This window comes from Salvia miltiorrhiza, chromosome 1, assembly GCF_028751815.1.
Source record: "Salvia miltiorrhiza cultivar Shanhuang (shh) chromosome 1, IMPLAD_Smil_shh, whole genome shotgun sequence".
Classification (NCBI taxonomy): Eukaryota; Viridiplantae; Streptophyta; class Magnoliopsida; order Lamiales; family Lamiaceae; genus Salvia; species Salvia miltiorrhiza.
Genome location: NC_080387.1, coordinates 69,233,820 through 69,261,302, shown reverse-complemented (window position 1 = coordinate 69,261,302; position 27,483 = coordinate 69,233,820). Strand labels below are relative to the sequence as shown.

The window sequence follows — 27,483 nt, the reverse complement described above, 5'->3', positions numbered from 1 at the left end:
TAATTCAGCATCTTACGAACGTGATTAAGCTTTTAAACATTTTGGTGGTCCTTTTACTTTATTTCAACTTGAAAGGGAGTAATATTTTTGTATTATTATTTTGGTGGTTGTTATTTGTTTCATTAAATTTGTCTTCAATTTTTTTTTAAATTAAATTTAATTTATTAATTTTTGGAAGTAAATATATATATATATATATATATATATTAATTTATCAATTTTTTTGCCCGTTTTGGCTCTACCCGCCCGGCGGCCCGTATAGGGCTGGGCTGGGCTTCATTATTCGAGGCCCGCGAGTCGGCCCAAAAAATTGCCTAGGCTCGCTGGGTTGGGCTGGGCTGGCCCGACCCGCAAGGTTTGACAACCCTAACCGTGGCTAAGAAACTCAAGGATAAATATCCTGATGGAGCTGCAATCATCACGAAAATTGATACGAATGCTAAGGGGGTTCGTGTACTCAGCGGGTAAGTGTATAAACTGAAAAAATGAACTTTTCAATTTAAGTTACACCTGTAATTTGATGCTATGTCGTTACTCTTAGGTTCTTGGAGTTTCTTCTTGTGGCCTGATATGCTATCTTTTGATGTTGATTTCTTTACTCCATTAACAGATTTCGACTCACCGATATCCGGTTTTATTTATCGGGACGGGTGCATATCTGGATTTGTTTGAGAAATTTGATGCGAAACGATTTGTGAGCCTTCATTTAGGTGAGCATACCTTACTATGGTTGCAAATATTTTGCTATTAATCTAATTCCAACGAGATATATTTTAATATATTTATGTTCACAGGTGTGAGTGACATTCCAGAAGCTGTCTTGGATAATTAAGGAGTAGTTGCAGATCCTAAACTCCGAAGTCCCAACTCTTTTCCTCAAAACTTCCTCAAAACCTTGAGAGCAGTTCTGATAACCCTGACCTAGATAATCAAGGAGTAGTTAAAATTAGGCTTGGGAAGTTGGGGATCGGGTAATCGGGTACCCGATACCCGATCCGAAAAATCGGGTATCGGGTACCCTATACCCGATTAATTTGGGATCGGGTACGGGATCGGGTATTTAGGGGCCAAAATAATCGGGTATCGGGTATACCCGAATTACCCGATATTTTAATTAATAAATTTTAAACTATTTAATTAAATTAAATATGAAAACTAAATGACTAAACCCTTGCCCCTGTTCTGTTTCGGCGTCCTCCCCAATTCCCAAATCATCCCAATTCGCCAATCTCAAGCTGCTGATTCCCAAATCGTCCCAGGCTGCTGATTCCCAATCTCTATCTCTATCAACTCTCGATCTCTCGCGACCTCTCACTCTGATTCCTACTGTCAAGCTGCTGCTTCTCCTTCGCCTCTCCGTGGAGTCCCGACGGCGGCGGAAATGGTGGTGTGTGTGGAGTGAAAGAAAAAGAACACTTTGTGTGTGCCTTCTTCCGCCGTCAGGCGGCCCGCTTCCCGCAGGCTCCAGCCCCGCCCGCCGCCCCACTCGCCACTCCAGTCTCCAGCCCGGCGTCAGGCGGCGCCCCTTTTTTTTTTTCTTTTTTTTTTATACAGCGGCTCCAGCCCCGCCCGCCGTCCCACTCGCCACTCCAGTCTCCAGCCCGGCGTCAGGCGGCGCCCCTTCTTCTTCTTTTTTTTTTTTTTTTTTTTTATACAGATTTCGAATTTATTCGGGTAATTTAGGGTACCCGAATACCCGACTCGGGTATTAGGGTACCCGATTTCATTTTCGGGGTCGGGGTCGGGTATAGGGTTTTTGTGATTTTCGGGTTCGGGTACCCGATTTTTTCGGGTAGGGTACCCGACCCGATTCCCAGGCCTAGTTAAAATTATTACTTTTTTTCACGGAAATTGTTCTTTTTACTCACGAAAACTTGTAATTTTAATTATTTGGTTAAGTAATTATAGTCGTAAGAAAAAATAACCATTGATGTGAATAAAGGTAATATTAAAGAAAAAATATAAATAAATGGAAAAAATTAAAAAAGTGTTGAAAAAAAAAAACAAAAAATAGAAAGAAAAAAAAAAGCTACTATAAAAAATCAAAACGGAAAAGACAGAAAAGCTGAAATAAATAAAAAGCATAAAATAAAAAACGAAAAAGCACAAAAGGAAAAAAAATACCAAAAGAAAAAGACAAAAAACTGAAAAGAATTTTTTTTTAAAAAGAGCTAAAAACGGAACAGAAAAAACCAAGAGAATAGGGCAAAGGAGGTTTCGAAGCAAGAGAAACTGCTGTATATGCCCTTGCTCTATTAACGCTGCCGCTATTGCCGTCGCCCCTAACCTGATTTCCGCTCCGCCAATCTCGCAACCACACCGCCCCTTCCATCCAATTTCCGGTAACATAATCGTGTATTTTATACGAATTGATTAAACTGATTCAATTTTGCAGGGATGGGCGAGATGGAACGATCGTTTGATGGAGCTGTAGCGCAGAAACTCTACTTTTCAGATAGGGTATGTTTTGTTTGCCGTGTCCTTCCGCGCCTACGTGATCGTGAGTCTGCTGATTTCAAACTCAGAGGTTACCTTATCTTTGTTGTCGACTTATCCGAATTAGTTAATGGATCTAACTCTAAGGGGGTTTTACACTACAATATCCTCCTCAATTATGGTCTTAGCATGTCAGTTTGTGGTCTTGATTCCACACTTTATTTTGTTGAATCTTGCCCCAAGACTCTGACAGTACAGACCCTCGATGTTGAAACCAAACATCAAGGCTTGAACTTGGAGTTAGGCGCTGATGATTTAGGCAGCTTACCTCCTATGTTGGGTCCCAAACGCTGTGCTCTAATAGCATCAATTCCTCGCACTAAAAAGATTCTAGTATTTTCTTCTAAGTTCGAAGTGTTTCCTTACGATCCTAATTTTGCTGATGATGGTTTTGATAGATACGTTGATTTTGATTTTGAGATGTATGATGTTCGAACCAAAATATGGGAAAAACTACCTCCACTTGTTATCCGAAAATTCAAATGTAATGGTAACTCTATGGATCCTTTCTTTTCGCTGCTCCACGGGGCTGAGGTAACAGAGATCCCTAGGAATGCTAGGGATAGAGATTTTAGAACATATCAAATTTCTCGTTATACTTTGATCGATGAGGATGTATTTCTAGTGCAACTTACTTGTGGTGTAATGCTTACTCTTGATCTCAAGTCTCCCTCCAAAGGCTGGAAACTATACTATGAAGGTATGGTAACTAAGCCTAGTTCAGATCAAAATCTGTTTGTAGTGGAGGACAAAACCGAAATGCCTTGGTGTGCTGATGATATTCGAGGAGATAGGAAATTCGGAAATGCTGTTGTGTTTCCGCTATCGTCGTTTAGTGAAGACGATCCGTTGAAAGATGCTCCTGAGTTAACCATCACTGCTCTGGAGGCTAAGGGTCATGTCTGCATTGTGCAAGGTGGCGTTAGTCGGAAGTCGAGGTATGGTCAAGTCATTATGGATGTAGTGAATGTGCAGGCCGAGGTTGTTGCTTCTTGTAGATTTGAGGTGCCGCATAAGATCTACTGGTTTGAGCCTCTCCGCATCTTTGTTTACCATCCAAAGTAAAGGTAATTGTTGTTGTTACAGTTTTGTTTTTGCAGTGACACATAAGATCTACTGGTTTGAGCCTCTCCGCTCTCTTTCTTATATATTAATTTTTCATGTTTGCAGTGACACTTATATATAGAGGATCAAGGTTGTTACCAAGCTTTCCTTCTCGGATAAACAGTGTATAAAATTTTTGTATGGTATGATAGCAAAAGCTTGATTAAAAAATTGAATGTAAATATATTCTTAATTGGTTGGTAGCCTATCGCTGTTGTTCGATTACAAATTTACAAGTGAAGTATGAAACCGGTTTAAATGTAATCAATCAATGAAGACAAAATGAATTATTATATCCCCAATTTCAAGGAGTCGTGCCACTGAAAAGAGGAGAGCAGTTTGTGGAGAAGCTAAAAATAGCTATTTTTTAGGGTATATCTCAAATCATGGAATCTGGGAAACACAGTGAAGATGTAATTATTTTTCCAAGTTCATGTAATACTTCCTCCGTTCCATTAATGAAGACACACTTTTTTTATTGGGTTGTCCCAATAATAAAGACACACTTCTAAATAAGGAAATAATTAGAGAATAAGAATACTTAATTACACTATAAATAAGAAACAAAACCCTAAATTCTTTCTTTATCTCTCTCATCTCCGCCACTCTCTCTACCTCCTCCGGCAAATGGCGGCTCCGGCGCCGCGCCGCGACCACCTTCTTCCTCCCCTCTCATCTCTCTCGCTCATCTCTCTCTAGACCTCTGTGTCTGCCGTCGCCGTCTTCTCCGACCGAACAGACGCCACCCATCCTCTTCTGTTCTCCGGTGGATCTGGTTCTAGTGGCTAGGGTTTGCATGACGGCGTTCGATTTTGGGTGAGAGGCGTTCGATTTTGGGCAAGAACCCCTCTGCCTTGGTTCTGGAATTCCTCTACCTTGGTTTGATTTTGGGCGAGAATAGGAATCCATTCGGTGGAACATGAGCAGAGGCGTTTGATTTTGGGCGAGAATCGAGGTTGGCTGACCACCATTTGTGATTTGATTTCTCTCCTCCCTCAAATTCTGGTTTGCATTTGAGAGAGGAAGATTAACAGAAGCTTTCAAAATCAAGTTTTGCATAAAATTTCAAAATCAATTTTTTTTAGAAAAAACAAAGGCTTTCAAGGTTTGATTTTTCTTTGACGGGTGATGGCCAGAGTGATTTCAAGGTTTGCTTTTTTGGGTTCGATTTTCTGCGGCATAGTAGAGGGAAGAAAAAGAGTGATGATCGGCGGCGGTGCTCGAAATTGAATTTTTAAAACTAAATAAATCTGAAATGTGAAATAAAAATAAATAAATTCAATAAGCAAAAGTTAATTAACTACACTAATGATGTAGACCACAACACTTTATCATCTAAACTACCTTTCTTTAATCTTCGCGCCCAAATAAAGTGTGTCTTCATTATTGGGACGGAGGGAGTACTAGATTATATTTCACCATATAATGATACATTTTTCATATCTACGGCTTGTATTGATAAAGTGAATAAATATACTTTTATTGTTTTTAATTTATAAATCCCCCTTGTACACATTTTTTTAGAATTACGAAAGGTATCGATTATATAAGCAAATATCAGCAACTCGCACGCAGGCGGGATCACTATACATACAAAAGTGGGGAAACTATTCACATCACACATAGGCGAGATTAAACTCAAAACTTCTCACAAATGAGAGTCTTTGAATGCCTCAGTTTTATCTAAACCTCATTGGCCCCGCCTTGTACACATTAATATAAGATCGATAACTTTATTTCTTGGCCGATAATTTTGAATTTATTACTACAAAAATGGTATACGCTCACTTTTCATAATTCACAATAATACAAGAAGGCCAAATTAATTTACTATTGAGCAATATTACGAAATAAATAGCATGTAGATTGTAGATGGTGATGATCACTAGGAATAGTTCAGCATTCTCTACATCTATAAACGTTAGTATTTCCTTTATGTGAAGACAATTCTATGATGAGTGGGGCTGAGGTGGGCCACGGGCGGTGGGCGGTGGGGTTATATTCAAGTACTTCTTCCGTCCACCGAAATTTGAAAGATACGTATAAAGTAAAAAAAATTATATTAAAATTAATTAGATAATTAATAATTATTTGTAAAATATCGAATATAAATGTATTAAAAATACAAGAGTATATGTATTAAAATAAAAATATCATATATATTATAGACAGAATCAAAATGCGAAAACTACCCATTTTTTCAGGGACGTAGGGAGTATTTAATAATGTATTCAAGTTTTACTTTTTCATATAAAATTTAATGATGAAAAATTGTAAAATCGGTGTTATAGTACAATATAGGTGGCCCATGGTGGCATCATGAAATTCCATAAAGATTTGTGGTTCAATGTGACTTTAAATTTGATTGTTTGTTGGTCCCCCACGTAGGGCATTCTCGGCTTTGTGCGGCTCGCCTGCGTGTGGTGATGTTTTTCCACCGTTGTGTGGTGTTGAAGTTCCGTCTACATACGAGTTGCATTAATTATTGTATTCAGATATCTCTTTTAACTTGTAACTTCAAAAAAAAAATCATGCTCATTTTACCAACTCCCTCACATTTTCTATCTCTATGTGTATTTAAGTTGTGCAACTTGGTCAAACCTAACATAACCAATTAGGGTGTATTTACTTTGGCAGTAAAATTTTCATTTGAAAAGAATGGATAAAAAAAGGTGAGATAATATTATTTTTTTCTTCTTTTTTTATCATGTGTTTACTTTGTTAGAAATAGATTGATAAACACATTGAAATGTTGGAAAATATTTTCACACCCTCCCAATAGGATAATATTATCCAACATTTGTGAGAAAATAAGTGAAAATGGACTGCCCGAATAAATTTTCCAGTCTGATCGGGGAAAATTATCCATCATAGGAAACATGTGAAAATAATGAAAAATATATTTTTTTTAACCTTTTCTATCAAACTAAACACACCCTTACTACAAATTAAGCCGGCACGTATTTACTGGACTTTCTTAAATGACATTCACTTTCACTTCTCATTGGTAAACTTACAACATTTAATATGGGCACAAGGTACTCCCCCGTCCCACTGTATCTGAGACTATTTCTATTTTGGGCGTCCCACTGTAAGTGAGACTCTTTTCTTTTTGGTAAAAGTTTTTTCCTTTAAACGCTATTTCACTTTTTCACCTACACACAAAATACACCTTTCTTAATTCCCGTGCCCATTAAAAAGGTCTCACTTACAGTGGGACGGAGGGAGTAATTAAAAAAAAAATCCATACCAAAATTTTAATATGTGTGATGATTTCCGCTCCGCCAATCTCGCAACCACACCGCCCCTTCCATCCAATTTCCGGTAACATAATCGTGTATTTTATACGAATTGATTAAACTGATTCAATTTTGCAGGGATGGGCGAGATGGAACGATCGTTTGATGGAGCAGTAGCGCAGAAACTCTACTTTTCAGATAGGGTATGTTTTGTTTGCCGTGTCCTTCCGCGCCTACGTGATCGTGAGTCTGCTGATTTCAAACTCAGAGGTTACCTTATCTTTGTTGTCGACTTATCCGAATTAGTTAATGGATCTAACTCTAAGGGGGTTTTACACTACAATATCCTCCTCAATTATGGTCTTAGGATGTCAGTTTGTGGTCTTGATTCCACACTTTATTTTGTTGAATCTTGCTCCACCACTCTCACAGTACAGACCCTCGATGTTGAAACCAAACATCAAGGCTTGAACTTGAAGTTAGGCGCTGATGATTTAGGCAGCTTACCTCCTATGTTGGGTCCCAAACGCTATGCTCTAATAGCATCAATTCCTCGCACTAAAAAGATTCTAGTATTTTCTTCTATGTTCGAAGTGTTTCATGTAGCTGATGACGATTTTGATAAATACGTTGATTTTGATTTTGAGATGTATGATGTTGGAACCAATACATGGGAAAAACTACCTCCACTTGTTATCCGAAAATTCAAATGTAATGGTAACTCTATGGATCCTTCCTTTTCGCTGCTCCACGGGGCTGAAGTAACAGAGATCCCTAGGAATGCTAGGGATAGAGATTTTAGAATATATAAAATTTCTCGTTATACTTTGATCGATGAGGATGTATTTCTAGTGCAACTTACTTGTGGTGTAATGCTTACTCTTGATCTCAAGTCTCCCTCCAAAGGCTGGAAACTATACTATGAAGGTATGGTAACGAAGCCTAGTTCAGATCAAAATCTGTTTGTAGTGGAGGATAAAACCGAAATGCCTTGGTGTGCTTCTGATATTCGAGGAGATAGGAAATTCGGAAATGTTGTTGTGTTTCCGCTATCGTCGTTCGGTGAAGACGATCCGTTGAAAGAGGCTCCTGATTTAACCATCACTGCTCTGGAGACTAAGGGTCATGTCTGCATTGTGCAAGGTGGCGTTAGTCGGAAGTCGAGGTATGGTCAAGTCATTATGGATGTAGTGAATGTGCAGGCCGAGGTTGTTGCTTCTTGTAGATTTGAGGTGCCGCATAGGATCTACTTGTTTGAGCCTCTCCGCATCTTTGTTTACCATCCAAAGTAAAGGTAATTGTTGTTGTTACAGTTTTGTTTATCATACCTGATACCTCTCTTTCGTATATTAATTTTTCATGTTTGCAGTGACACTTATATATAGAGGATCAAGCTTGTTACCAAGCTTTCCTTCTCGGATTAGTTGTTGAAGACTATCTATTTCTTTAATTCAAGTTTCAAGACTTAGCTTTGCTGAGGAATATCTATTTCTCTAATTGAAGTTTCAAGACTTCTGTCACCTTTTTCATACCGTAAACATTTATCTTTATCTATTTCTATAATCGAAGTTTCAATGAACATTTATCTTATGACTTTGTAAGGCAATTATATATAGTACTCCGAATATTTTATTACTCGTGAAGTCTGGAATAGAATGAAGTTGAATTTCAAAGTTGCAGTGTGTATGTTGTGTGATTGTAATTTTAGGCAAAATATGGTCAATTCACAATTAAAAAACTTTGTGTGATTGTAATAATAATAATAATAATAATAGTAGTAGTAGAAATGACTATTTTTTTTTTATTTTAATACAATAGCAAAATAAATATTCTTTACGTTCGCCAAAAGTATGACACTTTTTCTATTTTTGACATCCGTGAAAATTAGTATGCCGGCATTGTGCACACTTTTTCCTTATCATTACTCTTACAATAGCTCTTATTTACAAAGAAACTAGCGTTTCGTCATATCCCAACCACTCATTTCATATAATGGTAGAACTCTCTTCACTACATGTATAAAAATCAACAATCATTTTATTAAAATACGCGCATAGCTAAAATTACATATTTTTGGTGGACGTATGGACTATTTTATTAGTTCATCGTTCTTACAAAAAACTTGGAATCTACAGGAGATATGGATGCGTTAGTTAAAAGCGTGCCGGGAATGGAGGGTTTCCTCCGCCATCGCGACCTGCCAAGCTTCTTCCGCGGCGGTGACGATGCCGTTAGATGCTAAGTTAATCTACACTTTTGTATTCTGTATAAATACAAGAAAGATGAATGAAAGAGATTATCTTCTTCTGCAATCTACTTCATCTCTTCTTTGGTTTATCATGCTTTGCATAGCTCAGCTCATATCAAATATCGACATTCGAGATAAATGAGAGCGAACAAAATTAATTGTGACACTTTAATTGATCATTATAACTTATTCATTTCAAATATATTTTTTTACTATAATTTGTATATCAAATTGAATATTTTCTCATAATCTTTAATTTAACATTCCTATTAAATATTTTTTCATAAATAGAAGTTAATGATTTTTTTGAAAAGAATTAAAATAGAAAAAAGAAAGAAAAAGAGCAAAAATGAGAGGAGAGAGAGAATTTAGAGGTAAAAAAACTTATTTTTTTTATATTATATATAAATGTTTTAGTGTAACTTTAAGATAGTTGACTAGAGTTTACTAATTCAATTAAGATTTATAATTATTTTTATTTTTCAATTTTTGAACAAATAATTGATTATTAGGATTATTAATTCAGAGTTATATATGTTATACTCCCCCATCCCCTAAATATGCATGGTTGAGCACAACGAGTGTTTTAATAAAATATTGTTTTGAGTATGCCTAATGGAGAAAGAGTCTCAGACTCTCAATGATCACATGGACTATGGAGAGCATTGTTAAATATAATGTGGGTAAATAGTGTAAATTAAAAGAGTAAAATTTAAAAAACTTATCATGAGAAAAGGAAATATAAATAAAAAAATTCCTTGTAAGATGAGAAAGGAAAAATTTTTATTTTATACTAGAAAATAAGAGAAACGATAAAATGGATTTAAAGAGAGACTATTTTGTTTTTTGTTTTTTCTATGATAAATTAATCAATCAAAGAAAATAGAAGACTACTTTTCCACCCGCATTTTTTTGCCTCCAGCGCCGTTGCCCGGTGTCTTCAGCCTTCGAGCGGACGTATTCCACCGCCGATCGCTTCTCCGCCGCCGTCCTTCGTTGCGCATTACCATGAATACTTTCAATCAGGCGTAAACGTGTAAGGCAGGGGAATACGACTGCAAATTTCGACCTCTTGCACTGGTACATTGCTAATTTAGTGATCAATGACAGTGAAGATTCTTCTCATGATTCGCTCTGCTGATTTGATGCTTTAATTATCTATATGCTTCTGGAAATTGTATGCGTTGTTTGTCAACAGTTGACATTTAGATGGCAGAGGTAGTATAGATGCTTTCTAGGTTGAAGTTTATTTTCCACTGAATTAATGCGGTTGATTTTCTCCAAAATGAAAAATAAAAAATATCTGCTGACTTTAGATACGCCTGCAGACGTCCCGATCTGTCTGTGCAATGCAAGGTGTTTATTGAGATTTATTGCCTGAGAAGGTAGTAATAATGATATTTCTAGATGATTCTTAATTAGAAGTTTGACAATTTGCTATAAGTGAAACTTATCAAATCTTGTGGGAGTGTTAGTGCAATAGTAAGGACATAGTATGTATTTTGGAATCACGAAGCATGCAAAATTTCGAAAAGATAAGTTTTAGCATTTTATTGATTAGGAGAGAAGATGAACTCCAGAGAAGTGTTTTCAGTGTTAAAATTAGTTATATTTCTTGTCTATGTGGATAAGTTGATTAAGGAGAAACAATAAGTTACAAAAAAAAAAGTGTTTCTGGAAAGGGGAAAGCTCACAAGTCATTTGCAATTGCAACCTAGTTTGGAGCAGTGGTAGCTCGACCAAAATAAAGAAAATACTCTAGATACAAAATGAACCTTTCCACTTAGATAGGTGTGAGGAAAAAAGGCTTTTGATCAAATACATCTATCCTCATTGAGAGGAGCTGGAAACCCGAAGATAGAAGAATTCATTTGAAGTCATTATAATGCACTTACTTAACAAAGAGCGGTGTAGGTTTCAGAGAATGGAAAAAAGGAAAAGAAAAAGAAGATCAAATAGACATGGAATAACCTGTGGAGGCTTTCCTCCCGTCGTTATTCTCCAAAATTGCCTCATATGTTGACTGATTGAGACTTGACTTGGGATAGCAGAAAACCATATTTATCCCAAATCCTTTTACCTCATTTGTGTTTTGAACTTGAGCTGGTATAAGAGGTGAACATAAAGACATGCCTTTTGATGAAAAAAACCTGAGGTGGATCTGGATTCTTAATCTGATAAAGATAAGACCTGCTTGTCAATCTGCAAATTCATTGAGAGATGGTGCAATAAGCAAAAGGGTTGGTGTAGTTTTGCAAATGTATTAAACTCTCCCTAAGTATTGATGGAGAGATATCAGTAGCTACTATTACTATTACTATACAACACGTTTTATAAACTAACTCTGTATAAGTTATTGTTGCAGATATGGTTTGATTCGATCATTGATTATTAGGGATTTTTTATACCATTATAATATGCTATACAGATAAGCAAACCTTACAGTAACGATAATGGGAAGAAGGATCCATCAAGTCTTCAACATGCCAACCGGGGAGAGTCTCCATTAAGTACTCCGATATGCTACTGGTCGAGTCTGAAGCTTGCTCACCGGTGGGCAGGCTCGACTCATTCTCCCTCGTAGGGTTTGATGATGTCTCTGAACAATTTGCATTATTTGAGTTTGCATTAGCGACTGAAGTTCTGAACTCTATTCCAGATTGTGAACCACTGGACGACGTAGCACCTTGATACGAAGAAATGGCTGCAGAAAGCTTGACCCCAGTTAGAAGAAACCTATTATGTTTCTTGGTGAGTTCGTTGGCCTTGTGTATTGGTACATCACATTCTCGACAAAGTAAAGCCCTGTCTTCTTGACAAAACAGTAACGCTTGTCTTTCCTGTACAAGTATATATGATTCCGTTACTCAAATTATCAGTTTGTTGTAAAAGATTGTGCTCCTTTTGAAAATCTCAACATTGAAGTGGTGATTCGAAACGAGTTAATGACAATGTATGTTTATAAACCTGGCAAATGTCGCAGCGTGGAGATTCTTTCAACTGAGGATTAAGAAGAGAGAAACGAGGATGCTTGCTCGCGAGCTTATTGGCGTTATGAACTCGGTTGTCGCAATTCTGGCAGAGGGCGGCTTCATCGGCTGTGCAGAATACGGCTGCTGCTTCTTTCCCACAAACGTCGCATTGAATCTTCATTTGTAAGTCGAGTTTTGTGTACTTGAAGTTGAAGTCGTTAAATGTTCATGCTTACGCGTCCTTTCTGTGTGTTTTTTGGGGGGGTGTACGTGTGTTTGAGAACATATTTAGGTAAATATACTGCTTATAGAAAAATATTATAAAGAGATGAACTTTTATGAACTTTGGTAGAATTGAATGAGGAAAGAGACGGAACTTTTATGGGCTTATGGGTAGGTTGGAAGGCACAGCTAAGCTACCAGGAATTCATTTTCCTTCTGACTTCTATGGAAAGCTCTGGAAAAAAGATCATTCAAATATCCAATATTCTTTGTCTACCTAGCTTCTGTCTTGTCTGTCTATGACCCCTCCCCCCCCACCCCACCCTACCCCCCAAACAGGGATGGGGGTTGTTGGCTACAGATGCAAGAAATCTAGTTGGCCTTATGTAGAGATAGAGCTGCTATATTTCAACCAGTTGGATCTTTTTTTGGTTGAATAAACAAATAATTTAAAGACAGTTAGCTTTGGCCTCATGCATTAACCACTTTTCCTAGGCCAACACACGCACACACGACCGTTGGGATCCTTTATTGCAAATGGTGTCATCTATTAATGTAGGTTTATATTAATATACACCACTAAAATATCTTATTCATGTGGCAATCGCGTAGCGGTAGAGATGGAACACTTTCTTATAAGAATCTCATTAGATATTTCATTCCCAAACCTCTCGCTCGCCGAGCCTCGTTGCCTGGAGATGGGGGAAAAAAAATGGGCGGGGACCTAGCTGTATGGGATAGAAGGGTTTTATCTGTTCATTCATTGATCACAGCAGTTTCATTTCCGTGTATATGAACACCATTTCAAAGGGAATAATTTATACCTACAGGCTACAGCATGGCTCTTAAAGAGGGGGAAAGAATTCTACTGTGCTGTTGGTCCAGTGCACTTTAAAGTCTTGTCTGGCTATGATTCATATGTATAGGTCCAAATACACTGAAAAAAAGTGTCATGGGCAACCAAAACAGGTTGCTTTCACCATTATTTACCCCTTCAGATATGCTTTAAAGTTTTCCGGCTATATAGCTAGGATACCTATTGGTTTAACTCCATTTCCAAGTGGGGGAAAGAATTAATACTTCCCAACCAACAAATTTCTGCATTATGATTGATTTTCTCTCTGTCTACACCTGTATCTTAAAAAATCTAAATCTAAAAGATAAGACTTTCTTTTGTCTTCTTTTCTTTTTTGTTTATTTCTTCCTACGTGGGGCGAGTGGTTTTCTGTCATTGAGATATTTTTAGGTGGATTTTTGAATTATTTTTGTTTTGTTATTTTTAATATCTTTCGTGACTTGTGAAATTAAATATGATATATGTATCTTATTATTTCAATATCATAGTATGTAGCTTGACTAGCAAAACTTTGAGCTTAATGATGTAGCCAATCGTAACTCCTCGTTGACGAACATAACTTCAAAATTTCACTTGCACACTTTGGCTTTCTTTACCATGTTTCCCCACATTGAGAAATGACATTGGTCTATTTTCTTTGATGGAAAAGGATGGAAAATATATATTTTATTAATTTTATTATTTTTATATATTTTATAAGTATGTTGGATAATTTTTTTTGTATAATATGAAAAAAGTTTCGAACAACTCATTTTTTTGGCTTTTGGCTTTTCACTTTAATTTATGATAAGATTATCATAATATTTTTTCATGCTTTTCACTTCAATTTATGATCACATTATCATATTATTTTTTCATATTTTTCTTCTTAGGTTGTGTTCTCTATGGTTGATGAATTTATTATGAGAAAATGAGAAATAATAAAAAATTCTTTTAAATGCCTCATTTTTTTTCCCTTATTTTTTACAACAGAGAATTTCATCATTTCTCATTCATCTTTCACAAAAAAAAGAGATAATATTATCACACTATAAGTGAAGGGATAATATTATTCCTATTTGGAGTATAGTTACCAAAAAAGAAAATTAATATTCATTTGGTGAATGGAGGGATTGGTATTTTATAAAATGGGCGAAGGGGGGCTATGGTAAAAGCTCTGTATTTTAGCCCATATACGAACATCACATTCCACGTTCGCATTCACTTATGTAAATTAAGAAAAAAAAAGGAAGAATAAAACCTTTTAAGATCAAAGTTGTACATTATGTAGACATACTTGTGTTTTTCTAAAGGAGAGATAATTTTCCCAGTAACAAATTAAATTAACAACAATAATTGAAGTGGATTTTCCGGCCCCATAGAGATATGGTAATGGTAGTATCCTAATGGAATGAGTCATACCAAACATGGCTTTTACAATGCATCGATTTTCTTCTGCTCACACGTAATATAAATTTATAATTTATAATTCGCATGAGAGTGAGGATTAGAGGTGGTGTCCAACTAATCTAACCAATCTTACTTTCCCAAACAGTTAATTGGCGAAGCCCAACTTTTGATTTAGAAATTAAACCTCGGCATCTCTCTCTCTCTCCCTCCGTGTGTGAGAGCATCTGCAGCGGTTACACGATAGCAGCCTACACGTGTAAGGCTGCTATCGTGTAACCGATGCAGCAATCATTTACACGAGGGCTACACGTTCTATCGTGTAGCCCTCACAATCGTTGATAATAGGCGCATGTTTTACATGCGCCTTTTAAAAAAAATTGAATATTTGAATTTTGATTTTTTTTTGGATTTCAAAATTAATGCAATTTAAATTTGAAGTAAATTGTGTAATTTAAATTTATGAAATTAAACTTAAATGAAAAATGGAAAAATCAAAACTAAAACTATCATGTAACCCCAATGCAGCCTCTTTACACCATGTGGCCCCCCCTCATAAAGTAAACTATCATGTAACACCACACCAATGCGGATGCTCTGATAGACATAAGTCCACTTTTTTACTATTTTTATATTTTTTTATGTGACGAATGAAATATATACTATAGTTGTTTTGTATGAGCACTTCTCACATTTTAATTCTTGCTAGTATTTTTTTTTATCTTTTATTAATTATATAAATATCAACGTTCGATTTGTACACTTTTTCTTATTTGTAGTTTTTACGATTAACTAACCCCTGAGTCCTTAATTGTTAGGGTAAATTTATTCAAAACTCAAACATTTGACCTACAATTTGGACTCTCATATGCTTAGGTGAACTCTCATAACGTTACTCTATAATAATATTGCTTTCAAATTCTTCTTGTTCAACTTACTATTTCAAACAAACACGTAATTTGATTTCAATAATAATGAAAAATCAAACACGTAATTTTAGTCACTCGGAAATTTTATTCTAGGTGCATCCGAAGTCGCCATGTTTAATTAATCAAGTTATAAGGTCGATACGGTTTCCACATCATTCCCTTGTAAAGAAACTCAAACCATATTTGCAAAGGCACAACTTTTTCTTTCTTTTTTGGATAGAAAAATGGCACTAAATGACAAATTACACCTTTTCTAATCACGTAGATATATATATGGAAATATCTTGAGAATATCGTGGAATCCCGATACTAGAAACAAAAGATTACGATGATGTGGAAGTTGCTGCATCATTGCTTTTTCAATTTGATGGAGAAGAAAAAGTGGTGGAATAATGCTGAGATTAAGTAATTGTGCTTGAATAGTCTCAATAATAGGCACGTGAATCGTGATGGCACGAGACAGTTGGTCTTAAAAAGTATAGTGTCGATCAATATTATTTGACTATGTATAAGGTTTCACCTTAAGAAAGGGAACAATGTGAAAGTGCAGAAACTATGAGATTTTTGAGATGATTGAGAAAGAATAGGGGAAACCATTAAGCCCAGTTGTGGATCAAAGATTTGGGTCTCCCTATATTCAAATCCCATCATCTCCAATTTTTATTTTCATTTGAGGCATCTCCAAATATTTTTAAATCCTTAATCTAAAAAATATTATAGGGTTCAAATCCATCATCTCCAAATTTTTAAAATCCTTATTATTCTGTTTTTTAAATAAAGAATTTATAAATTGAATAAATGATTATGCTTCAAATTATTATATAGGGTTTCAAGTCCCATCTCTCCAAAAACTTTAAATCCTTATTATTCTTTTTTTCCGAAAACAATTTTTGTTATAACAGATTTATAAATCGAATAATGACTTATATTTTAAAAATGCTTAGAGATTAAGATAAAGCTGAGTTGATATATATTTTTGTGGGTATTATTTCATTATCTTATATCTGAATTTCTTTATTTTGGTTTTTGCTCAAAAAAAAAAGGATAAAAATTCTTAGTGATATCCAAGTAGAAAAATGTGAGCCCAAATCACTCCGGCCTACAAAATCCAGAAATTAGGCCCATTTACTGCAGGGTAAGTAGGCCCAACCACTTCTTGTTTTAGGCCCAACCACTTCACATAAAGTCGCTGATAAAATGTGACGCGACTTCTTCTGAATTTTGCTTTGCCTCTCAGCGACATTGTGCGAACCGATAAGCAAAATCTGAGGCTGCGCCTCTCAAATTGCTTTACATTAGAAAAAAATTTATTTCTGCTAATTTTCAGCTGAATTCAACTGAAAAATGGCAACTGCTACATGTTTCTTCACTTCAACTTCAACGTCTCATGTTTGCTCGGTAACGCCTCTCTCTCTCTCTCTCTCTCTCTCTTGTGAATTGTTGATATCTTTGTAAGCTCAAAACATCAGTTTGATTTTAATGTCTGCGCGTGTGTTTTAGTTGGGCGAAAGATAGATTTGATTTTGATTTTGATTCTACTTTGCTAAATAAGAGAAACAAATCTTTGTTTTGTCCTGCATTTTCAGTTTTTGCAGTGTAGGAGATGGAATAATAGGATGCTTGGACAAGTAAAATTTACTTCTTTGAATTTCGTAGGATGGAAGCAGAGGTATTCTTTACTTCGTTCCTTTCATTTTTTCTTCTGGCGTTTCATTTGGACATTCAAGATGCTGCTGATTTTAAAATTTTACTTGTTTTTGGGGTTGATCCTGTTAGTTTCATAGTTTTATGTAGAGAAAAACTCACGGTTGAAACCACATGTAAATTGTTTTAGCAAGGAGTAACATCATAAGATTTCATTGACACCAATATAATTCTTTGAGGGTGCGTTTACTTTGATCGATAAATTTATCATTGGAAAATGAAGAATAACAAAAATATATGCCTTTAAATGTCTCCTTTCTTTTCCAATATTTGACACAAAAGAGAACTTCGCACTTTTTCCTTGAAGGGAAAATAAGGAAGGAAAAATGAACTTCTCTTTTGTGTCAAATGTTGGAAAAGAAAGGAGACATTTATAGGCATAAATTTTTGTTATCCTTCATTTTCCAATGATAAATTTATCCATCAAAGTAAACGCACCCTGAAGTGTTATTCATAAATTATAACCCGAACTTTTGACCTTATGGTGACTTTTAGCCCAAATTAAAAATATTATCAATATCAAATATGGCATGTACTTATCTCTGCTGTTCACTTAATAGCCCAGTTCATAATTTTTGGGCAACTTAAGAGAGTTTTCGTTGTTTTTTTGGCATCTAAAAATTGGCCGAAATTATTAGCAGGGCCAGGGTTATACATAGATTTTAGCCCCATTGGTTATTGACTACACATTAGCTAAGTTGACCGGACTTGGGCTATTAAGTGAACAACGAAGATAAATACCGACTATATTTGTAATATTTTTAAGTTCGGGCTAAAAGCCACCATGAGATCAAAGGTCGGGATATACTTTAGCCTAGCATGTGAGAAACTAATCTGTTTAGCTGCCACGAAAACTGTGTAATAGATTTTGCTTAGGTTTCTTCCTAATTGAATATAAAGTGGCATAATGCAAACTGTCATAAAAAAAAGTATAATTGATGTAAATTTGGGGGATGATGTGCCTGAACCATTAGCATGTTATGTTCAGAAGCTGCTACTGTTTAGCTGCCTTAATAGGAGTATAATTGTTAAAATGATTATGTTCTTGATTTCACGTTCTCTAAAAATGAGCCATTCATCTTAAGTCTTGAAAAGAGATTTGATACCTAAAGACAATTTAAAATATTAGAAATTATGCGAAAGCACGTTGGAAGACATAAGTTCAGAACCATAATGTTCCTGATGAATTTATTCTTTCAGATGATTTTATCAAACGTTTCTGTTTGGTAGATGGAGGATATTGATTCTCGCATTCTTTCTTGGATTTAATAAACAGGAGAAATTTGATCTGTGCAGTCGATAAGGATGCCGAAAAATCATTTAAAAAGACTGTGGAGATAGACCGACTGATAGACATACTACGGGATGCAGATGATAAGGAAGTAAGTAGGTCATTCCCGTGTCGATCGACTCAACAATGTCTTGTGTATGCATATCAAATTTGACGCTTGAATTTCAGTTCTTTTGCCACAAGACTCCCTGGAATGATTCTCCGCGTGACCTGACAGAATAAGAATGTTCGCATTGCATGGATAAATAGATTATTGCGACAGATTTAACACAATTGTTTCAACTGATTTTATATGCATTGCCGATAATTTCCTATATGCCTAGTGTCATACATTTGGTAGAATTACTTTTTCAATATTAAATCAACTTTTATCCCATGTAATTGTCCTTTTATCCTCTCTAAAAATTGTTTAAGCAGCATGTTTGTTTCTTTGTCAGACAATTATTCTTTCATTATTTTCTTTTTATTGGAAGCAGGTTCAGCAACTTGTTGTGGAGAATGTTCTTGCTTTCAATGAAGGATTTTGGATACGACTTGCAGCTAGAACAGAAACATGCAAATCTGAAGATGACAAGGCATGATTTTGGATCTGGTCGGGGTTTATATTTGTGTACTCTGGGCTTACTACGAATGTTTCCTGTCTAAGCGATCTTTTTCATTTTCATTCCCAGAAAGACTACGAGGAATTGGCTGCAGTTCTGATGAACGTGGTGGATCGTCTTGTGCACAAGACTAAAGTAATGGAAGGTTCCGATGAAGCACTTTCTGAATATGGTCTTCCAATTACTGCTTGTTTATTACTTCTGTGGCTCTTCAATCCCCTCAGGAAAAGATTGAGTCGGCTACTGATGTGCTTAAGGCTATTCTGAAGCCTGTCGTTGATGAAGAGGAAGAGATTCCTTGGCCTCCCAGAGACCCGGAGGCTCTCGTCCTCATGCAAAAGGTATGTCCATTGTATCCTCACTCGAACAGATTGTTTCTCCAGATTATATATCATGAGATGCCCTTGTTGGTGCTTGTAACTTAGCTTATCACTGTTTTTCCGTTTTCCATTATCTAATTTTACCATAAAGTACTACCTTTCTTCTTATAATCGTGTACTCATAATCCTACATGTGAGGTTAAAAAAACTGAGGCCCTGTGGTTACATAGGTCGCATCTCCTTCCTTTAAGGTTGAAAGGTGAATTTGTCAACATTGTTTGGACCTTCCTTTGCTTTTTCACATATTCCCCGATGTGGATTTACCGGTCATGTTGGTCTTGTTATATGTTTCTTGACATTTATAGGAATTAAACCAAAGAGAGCAAGAAGGTCAACTCGATGAGGGCTTCCTTGCAGAAGTTAACGCACAGCTGCGGCAAGTAAGTTTCAGTTTGTTATTCATGCTCAATGTCTATATCTCACCAATATACTGATGCTGTCTATGCCATACATTGGTGTTTACGATACGAATGTATGTATTTTGAGTTCTAAACATGACTTTGGTTGGTGAAAGTTCTTGCTCTCGCAAGTCAAAAGTATGCTGGACTAATTGTTAGAAGCAGTAAAGCACCATAAAGTAAATTGTGGACACATTGAAATAATTTTATATTGCAAAGTATTAATTAATTTGCAATCCGAATATACTATAATATGTGAATTACAATCACTAGACTAAGAATCCCTCTTAATCTAGTGAACACAATGCGGTAGGATAGGAATTCCGAATTCCTTCTAACTTATTTACAAACTAATAACACAAAGATACTATCCTATTCTGAGTCAGATGGACTAACAAGAGGCCACTAACAAACTATCAACCTATTAGTTCCTATAGTTCACGAGTCTCCCATTCAAGGTGAACCGTTCACGAGTCTCTCACTTAAGATGAACTGGACACTAGATATCAAATAGAATGTTGAAACAATAAACTCAGCGACAACTTTATCCGGCAGTTGACTTTTCTCTCTGTATATCGGTGTCGAATACAGTGAGTTTCCCCTCTATTTATAGAGATCTTGAAACCTTGAAGTCCAAGCATAACATAGATGTGCAGAACGTGGCAAGGCTTCTTTAGGTGAGGAAGTTATGGCCTCCTAAACTTCAGCCCAAAGATTGCCTTATACTTGAAGAACAAGTCCACAACAACCTTTATTATCTTCATGCTTGACTTGGACCACACGAATTTGTACTGCTTCTATCTAATCTGTATTACTCCATGTTTTATGAAAATATCATATAATAAAGATAGGATTAATAATATGTAAATGAAGAAGGCAAAACTAAAATAAAATATAATTAGAGTTAAAAATAATTCAGCATTCTAAACATTCCACATGACATCATGTTTCTTGGCTTGGAGAGCAGATGCCAATAAATGATGTAAATATAAGTATCAAACCGAAACTTACTTGAAGCTAAGCAAGTGACCGTAGCTAATGTGCAGGCGAAGGAAGACGGCGACAAGCCGGGGCTTGAGGCTATGTTGCAAAAGGTTCTGCAACTGTATGCTTCCAGAGTCCTCTCTAAGCGTAGTTACGCAAAAAAAGGTCAGTTTATAACATATGTACCAGTTTATTTAAGTTGCTGTAATCTATTTTTATATTTTTAAATATAGAGTAAAGCACATGATTAAGTAGTTCCATCTCTCATTATATTAATAATATTAGCAGTTAGCACCTACATTTTCTAAAGCACCGGTTTTATTTACCTACAGCAATTTATCGATGCTTTGCTGTTGTTTTGGGTAGGAAACGAGGTTTTGAAAACAGAGCAGTTTCTTGAAACATTAATCCAAGGTACGTTATCTTCTGTGAGTATATAAAGTTGGAACAAGAACATTATTTTCGTAGCTTGGAGGGCCACATTTCCTCTTCATGATAAGCTCACTGGCTTTTTATAACCGGGATGAAACTTGTGAAGAAATCTACGATGCAGCTCATCTTTTGCATTTGGATTCCTCCATTCATAAAATGTTCCTCAATTGATATATTTTGATAACAAATAGGATAGCAAAACATTATTTTATATCTTCTCTTTTCCTTTTTCCTTATGATTTCCATCTTATATCTATCATAAAGTAGCTGCTCTCTAGAAAAATGACTGCAGTTAAAAGGTGCATAGGAATACATTCATATGCTTGCTCTTGGTAAATATGTCTGAGAAATCCTAACTTTGATCTGGGCACTTTTTGTTTTTAGTTAGCAAAGTTTCACTTATTTTGCTTCATTTTCTTGATCATATTGGGAAAACAACAGCATAAACACTGCAAAACATATCATTTTAACGCCCGTTCTCATTTTCATGATGGTTTCTGCATCAGCTCCAGAAACAGAATGGAACAAGCTCTTACTCAATGGATTGACTATTGGCAAAGGAGACATTTTGCCTGAAGACTTATACGCGGTTGTAAAGAAACGTATTGAACGAGTATTGATTAGAACAGTAAGTATCCCCCTTGAATTCTTGGCTTCTTTTTCAAGTTAAATCACCTCGAATTCTCACCAAAATCTGCAAATCTTCCCATCTCAGGAGGGCGGATCGTATCAGCAACGTGTTCTCATCGAGTACTTAAAGGGCATCCAATCTAGAGGGGAGGAGATTGTTAATGCACTCCGAGGTGGGATGAAGTAGGCTTCTTCTCTGGTCTATCGAGGGCGATACAAAAGCTTCTAGAAATGGGAGTGAAACATGGAGTTCTGCTGCCAGAAGAGCATCACCATTTTTGCCAACAATGTAAGTTTTTTTTTTTTTGAACAAAATAAAAATTAAAGCAGCAAACATAGAAGCATGGAAACTTATTATTGTGCTGATCTTTTTGCATGCATCTTTGTTATAAAATGAATTATTGATTTCGGGTGCATGATCAAACCAATTGAATATTTGGAAACATCTTAGTATTATTGTATTGAATAGAGTGATGATTTGAAGCACTCATCTATGCTTCAAATCTAGTGAACAAGTTTTGTAAAACGCCAAGGGTCACATGCAGGTACGACAAGCACCTCTTGCATGATGCTTTTGTCAAAGTTGTGGTGATAAATATGTGTCAAAAAGTGTGGAGGTTCTTTTTTTCTTTCTTTTTCTTTTTTTCTTTCTTTTTCTTTTTCTTTTTCCTAATTGAAAGAGATATTTCCGTTTTTCACTGTGTAAAAAATATTCGAACTACTTCAAAGATTAGATATGGACCGGACCCAACAATTTTACTTTTCTTATTTAAGGCCCAAACAAAAATTTGAATTTAATTAATTGAATTGAATAATCCAAAACGGCGTCCATTAGCAAAGGAGAGATCCCTAACCTAAGCACGAGATCCATCACTTTTCATTTTCTTCATTAAATATGACTATATGAGTGCTTTGTAATGCCAAGTATTTCCAATATTTTGCAAACAATAATTATAACATTTGATCTTGTTATTTTTCTGTCACCAACACAAGTCATTATCCACTTAGTAATCACAAGTCTTTTATTCTTTTTCTTTTTCCCTTCAAATTGATTATCACCTTAGTAATCACATGGTTTTTTTTTTCCCCTTCGAATTGGATCGACGTCGATGCAATTATATCAATTTACGACTTCCCTATATTATCGAATTATTTATATATTTATTTAAATCACGGATATATTTAACCTTGTATCTAGATAGGCATTAGGTTACCAATCCTTTTATAATAAAATTTTTGTAAAAGTATCTAGATAGGCATTGGATTATACTAAATATTAAATCGGGTGGAGCAAAAGAATTTATAATGTAAATCTCTGCATTCGGTGTAGAAATATTTGAATTCATTGCATAAATGTTAAAATTTCAAAAATTACTTTTTTTTGCTCTCTATAAGATTCGAACCTAGTTTGAATTTTTTAACAAAGTGATGAATCAATTGTAGATCTTGACGATCGAATGATTGAAAATTATTTTTATTTTATGTTAAAAGTAATTTTAATTTTATAAATACAGGGGTTGGTTATCCATATAATAAAATATTTGTGTATATAATAGTAACTCGAGTTGTGTATATCTGAAAAAAGAAAGATTTGTATTGTATAAGAAGAAGACATCTAAAATATGCAAAACTTAAGCCTGCGGAAAATGTGAGAGAAAACAAAAAAGCAAAAAGATATCAACAAAAAGGACTAAGAAAGGATTATGCTGCAAGATACCTTTGCCACGCAAATTCAACCAATAGGAACTCGAGTTGTACATGTGGTTCGCTTAGACGCCCAAATCACTGCCACGTGTCCTCATTTATAATTTTTTATTTAAATTAATCCCATTTCCCCCAACAGAGCCACATTCCCATTTGCACACGAAACTCTCTTCGCAGTGAAGGAAAACAATTCGAAGCGAAAAACCACCAATTTCGGGAGTGAAAATGTTGAGATTCTTGGGGAAAACCACTGCATCGGCGGCGAGGAGCGGCGGATCCAACCCCACGGAGGCGTGCATCGTCAGCGACGAGGTGCTGTCGGCGTGGGAACTCGTCAACGCGTCTCTGTCCGACGACGAGGATCTATACTCCTACGACAGCGAAGAGACCGCCAGCACTGGCGAATCGGTCTCCGCCGACGATCTGGAGCCGGTTCCGGCTGAAGAAGACGGCGGCGAAAAAGGTGTCGACGAGCATGCTGATCTGGCAGGGTTCGATCCAATGCTAGCGCGTGAAATAATCAAGGTGCGGGCGATGGTAGCGGCGGCGGCGATTCCTAAGCCTCCGCCGATTGTGTACAAACCTACTGGGAGTCGTTATTACGCGGAGGAGAGCTCTGATGATAGTGATGTGAACGATGTGGAGGAGGATGATGATGATACGGACGATGATTACGATTTTGATGATGAATTGGTGCCGTGGAAGCTGAAGGGGAGGTTCGAGAAGCAGAGGATAACGAAGATGGGGACAAGGAAGATGGGGCAGAGGGGCGGCCCGAAGCTCACGGCGAAGAAGCTGCCCTATTACGATAACAGGCCTGGTTTCGCGCACGGGAAGCTTCGTTAGTAGGGGTGGAATGGTCACTGGTCTGATTGGTTTCTGATACTGGGCTGGGGGTGGGGTTGCAGTAACACTAGGGTTTGGAGTTTGTTTGATTGGTGCTGTTCAAATTGATGTTAATAATATTAGGTGTTGATTTGCTCATCTTAACAAGGGATGTATATATGGATACTTAATCCCTATGCAGTTTCTAATTTTAATAACTTTAGGCTTTCGAATTGTGCATTTTTATGTGTTTGGTTGCACATATTGCTATGCTATCTATGGTTGGATGGAACTACGAATTGGACTGAAATGAGGTGACATTTAGCATCTTTATACTGTTTAGCTGATGTTATTATATCTTGTACTTGTGTGGTTGGTATTTTGGAAATTCTCAAATATGTGTCATTATATGAGGGTGATTTGGTTATTGGTATTACTAGTAATTATCAGCTGTTCATCTTACATGTCAAGATTGATCGCATTGTTCATGCTATAGTTTCCACCCCTACTGTCAATCCCCCACGGTAAATTGTGATTTTGATGTACATTGACTGATTTTCTCTGTGACAGTTTGTTTTTAATTTCCATTTAAGTAGCTGTTTACACAATCTTGGATAAAAACTGCAGGTGGGTAAAATATTAGTTGCACATATTGTTAGCTCTTGGATGCCACAATATTGTTTTATCCAATAATTTCTCAAATACGAGTCATTATACGAGGGAGATTTGGTAATTGGTATTGGTATTTATGAGCTGCTCATCTTGAATGCCAAGATTGATCTCTTTCTGAATGCAATAGTGCCTCTCTTCCCGTTTCGATGTAAATTGGATCATTCTAGAATAGATTGTTTAATTTCCATTTAAGTAGCTGTTTGCACAATCTTGGACCAAAAGGGCAGGTGGTAGAAAAAATATGGGTGTTTCTAGTTTTAATTATAAGCTGAAGTTTTAACATTGAATATTGTTCATTTCTTTGAATAGTGAAACTGGTGAGATGTGATTTTCTTGGTGGTGGAGATGCCTGCGAGGAAGAGAAGCTTCATTTTCCCATGCCACATGGTTGCATTCTTTGAAACATAGAGGCAGAGGAGAATTAATAGCAGGTAGCATGGCAGGAAAAAAAACTTTACAGTACAATTATATGATTGATTGAGGCCAACTTAACTGTGGGAGGAGAAATCTTTTGTTGCTACATTTTGCTAGGATTGAGCATCAAGAATTTGTCTTGAGAGATAGAGGGATAACTTATTCATTCTAGAGTACACTAATGTTTATTGAAGTACAACTGCAAAGTCTTATCCCACTGCACTTGAAAGCTAGAGGTATAACTCACTTGTAGCATGCTGGTGAATTAATTTCTAGAGCAGGCCAACTGTGTATTGATTTGCCTCATGTGATATGCCTCTCTTTTCATATTTTGTCTGCTGAAAATTGATTTAGATGATTGAGTAATTGAGTTTTTGTATTCATTGTGCAATCACTTCTGGGAGGAATGATGCTAGTATTAATACTAGGCTGGTAAAGTACCAACTAAAACTTAAATTTCTAGTCTGGATTACCTATGAGGCTTGCAAGATTCAGCCGTTTTTCAGATTTATGATAAGTTACACTGAAGGATTTGTCCAGATGTGAAAAGGGGCGGGCTTATAATAAAAATCTTGATGTGGGAACTTTCTCTCTTGAATTCAAGAATTTTTGCGTTTAAGTTGTCGTTTCCACGATTTACTGCTTGCCAAAAGTTGATGAATTGTGATTAAGTAGTTATGAGTTGTTGGTGTTTATGCAATGAGCATCTGGAGTGAATTGGGCTCTGAATTTATGCTTAGATTATATATCACTAAAGTCCCTTTTTATGAGGCAGCAAGATCTTTGGAAATAAATTTGCAACATGTGGGCAGTGTTGGTTGTGTAACTGTACATATGTCTACATGTGCCATTCAACTTTGAATGTGTAATTATTTTATTTGAATCTGAAATTTTCCGAGGATGAGGCATATAGCTTGGCTCCTGTTTTGACTTTATTTTCCTAGTTGCTGAGGTACTTATATATCCTGCATTAGATCTTCCTCTCTCTCTCTAAAATCCCGGATTGCAGGAAACTACTATGCTCTCTCTCTCTCTCTCAACATTGTTGCTGAGATTGTAAGAGGCTGCCGCCACGGCGTTCAGTACTGGAAAATGTGCCATGAAACTGGCCTTTCACACAGCAGCCTTGATACGCTACAAGCCAAAGGAAAGGCCACCTACTTTATTGCTCTGCCTCTGCCTTCAAGTCGTTAAATTCTGACCCTTTTTTTGTGTTAATTACATTAAACCAAACTTGCTTTAAGTACTACTCATTCATCTCTTCAGTTTAGTTTTGTTTATCGTACTGCATAATTTTACAAAGCTTTTCAGTTCATTTATTTGTATCAATAAGTTTGCTGCACCTGCATCTATTATTAATCTGCCGTCTCTCGTAGGAAAATTTTCATATAATTAATCCAAGCGCTGTACTTGAGAGTGTTTGGGCCATGGACCCGTAAACACATTGCATTCTTCACACCTCAATATATAGATTCACATTAAATTAGTTTAGAAATTCTTAAACAACAACCAATTATAATCTTGGGAGGGTGTTTACTTTGCATGATCGAATATTTTTATCTCTAAAAGTAGGATCTCTCCAATTCCACCATTTCAATGGAATAGGAATCAAACCAAAATAGAAATAATTAAAAGTTTTGGGATATTTCAAAATTTCAATTCAGCAAAATTAACAACGGATTAGCCTTACTATTATTTTTATCTATCAAGGTTAATCCTTCAAAGTAAACCTCCCCTAATAGATTTAAACGTATTCAAATCTATATTCTTAACCTAATAAGAGATCCCACAATAAAAAGAAGAAATAAAGAAGCAAGAGTTATTAAATTAATTGGTTCCCAATTCAAGATTTTCACTCTTCCATCCAAACATGTGCTAATTTAACCAATAGGGTCTTTGGTTGAGTTTATAAACTTTTTAAGACAACTTATAAATTGTTTAGGAGCTTATAAGCTGTAAAAATAAACTTTAAGAACTTATAAGATCCCCAAACAT

At 36.0% G+C, this 27,483-nt stretch overlaps 5 protein-coding genes across 18 annotated transcripts; 4 read left to right on the top strand and 1 right to left on the bottom strand.

The window, feature by feature from the left end:
* The first annotated feature begins 2,192 nt into the window (after positions 1–2,192).
* Positions 2,193–3,902, top strand: LOC131005481 (uncharacterized). Its single transcript, XM_057932481.1, has 3 exons — positions 2,193–2,342; positions 2,396–3,563; positions 3,667–3,902. Exon 2 carries the CDS (start codon positions 2,398–2,400, stop codon positions 3,559–3,561), a length of 1,164 nt encoding a protein of 387 aa, XP_057788464.1. The 5' UTR covers positions 2,193–2,342; positions 2,396–2,397; the 3' UTR covers positions 3,562–3,563; positions 3,667–3,902.
* Positions 3,903–6,829: 2,927 nt separating this feature from the next.
* Positions 6,830–9,151, top strand: LOC131005479 (uncharacterized). Of its 3 annotated transcripts, none has more exons than XM_057932480.1 (3): positions 6,858–6,924; positions 6,978–8,133; positions 8,975–9,151. In XM_057932480.1, the coding sequence occupies exons 1-2, from the start codon at positions 6,870–6,872 to the stop codon at positions 8,129–8,131; spliced, it is 1,209 nt and encodes a 402-aa protein (XP_057788463.1). In that variant the 5' UTR covers positions 6,858–6,869; the 3' UTR covers positions 8,132–8,133; positions 8,975–9,151. The 3 variants fall into 3 exon arrangements, with proteins under 3 accessions (XP_057788462.1, XP_057788463.1, XP_057788461.1); XM_057932478.1 differs by lacking the exon at positions 8,975–9,151 and adding an exon at positions 8,209–8,512; XM_057932479.1 differs by lacking the exon at positions 8,975–9,151 and having other exon boundaries at positions 6,830–6,924; positions 6,978–8,512.
* Positions 9,152–10,758: 1,607 nt separating this feature from the next.
* Positions 10,759–13,608, bottom strand: LOC131005478 (B-box zinc finger protein 20-like). Of its 2 annotated transcripts, none has more exons than XM_057932476.1 (3): positions 12,055–13,608; positions 11,526–11,927; positions 10,759–11,289 (listed from the first exon to the last, which is right to left on the bottom strand). In XM_057932476.1, the coding sequence occupies exons 1-3, from the start codon at positions 12,238–12,240 to the stop codon at positions 11,257–11,259; spliced, it is 621 nt and encodes a 206-aa protein (XP_057788459.1). In that variant the 5' UTR covers positions 12,241–13,608; the 3' UTR covers positions 10,759–11,256. The 2 variants fall into 2 exon arrangements, with proteins under 2 accessions (XP_057788459.1, XP_057788460.1); XM_057932477.1 differs by having other exon boundaries at positions 11,531–11,927.
* On the top strand, positions 12,109–26,804 carry LOC131005477 (uncharacterized). Of its 11 annotated transcripts, none has more exons than XR_009095276.1 (12): positions 12,109–12,242; positions 17,039–17,121; positions 18,433–18,538; positions 18,924–19,022; positions 19,119–19,184; positions 19,274–19,390; positions 19,735–19,809; positions 20,863–20,976; positions 21,144–21,225; positions 21,750–21,871; positions 21,959–22,162; positions 23,717–24,631. XR_009095276.1 is itself a non-coding variant. In XM_057932473.1 (11 exons), the coding sequence occupies exons 1-11, from the start codon at positions 16,797–16,799 to the stop codon at positions 22,058–22,060; spliced, it is 1,020 nt and encodes a 339-aa protein (XP_057788456.1). In that variant the 5' UTR covers positions 16,652–16,796; the 3' UTR covers positions 22,061–22,289. The 11 variants fall into 11 exon arrangements, 2 of the variants coding, with proteins under 2 accessions (XP_057788456.1, XP_057788458.1); XR_009095271.1 differs by lacking the exon at positions 12,109–12,242 and adding an exon at positions 16,646–16,841; XR_009095269.1 differs by lacking the exons at positions 12,109–12,242; positions 23,717–24,631 and adding exons at positions 16,651–16,850; positions 25,384–26,804.
* LOC131012238 (uncharacterized) lies at positions 23,803–24,423 on the top strand. Its single transcript, XM_057940157.1, has one exon. It carries the CDS (start codon positions 23,803–23,805, stop codon positions 24,421–24,423), a length of 621 nt encoding a protein of 206 aa, XP_057796140.1.
* Positions 26,805–27,483: the final 679 nt, after the last annotated feature.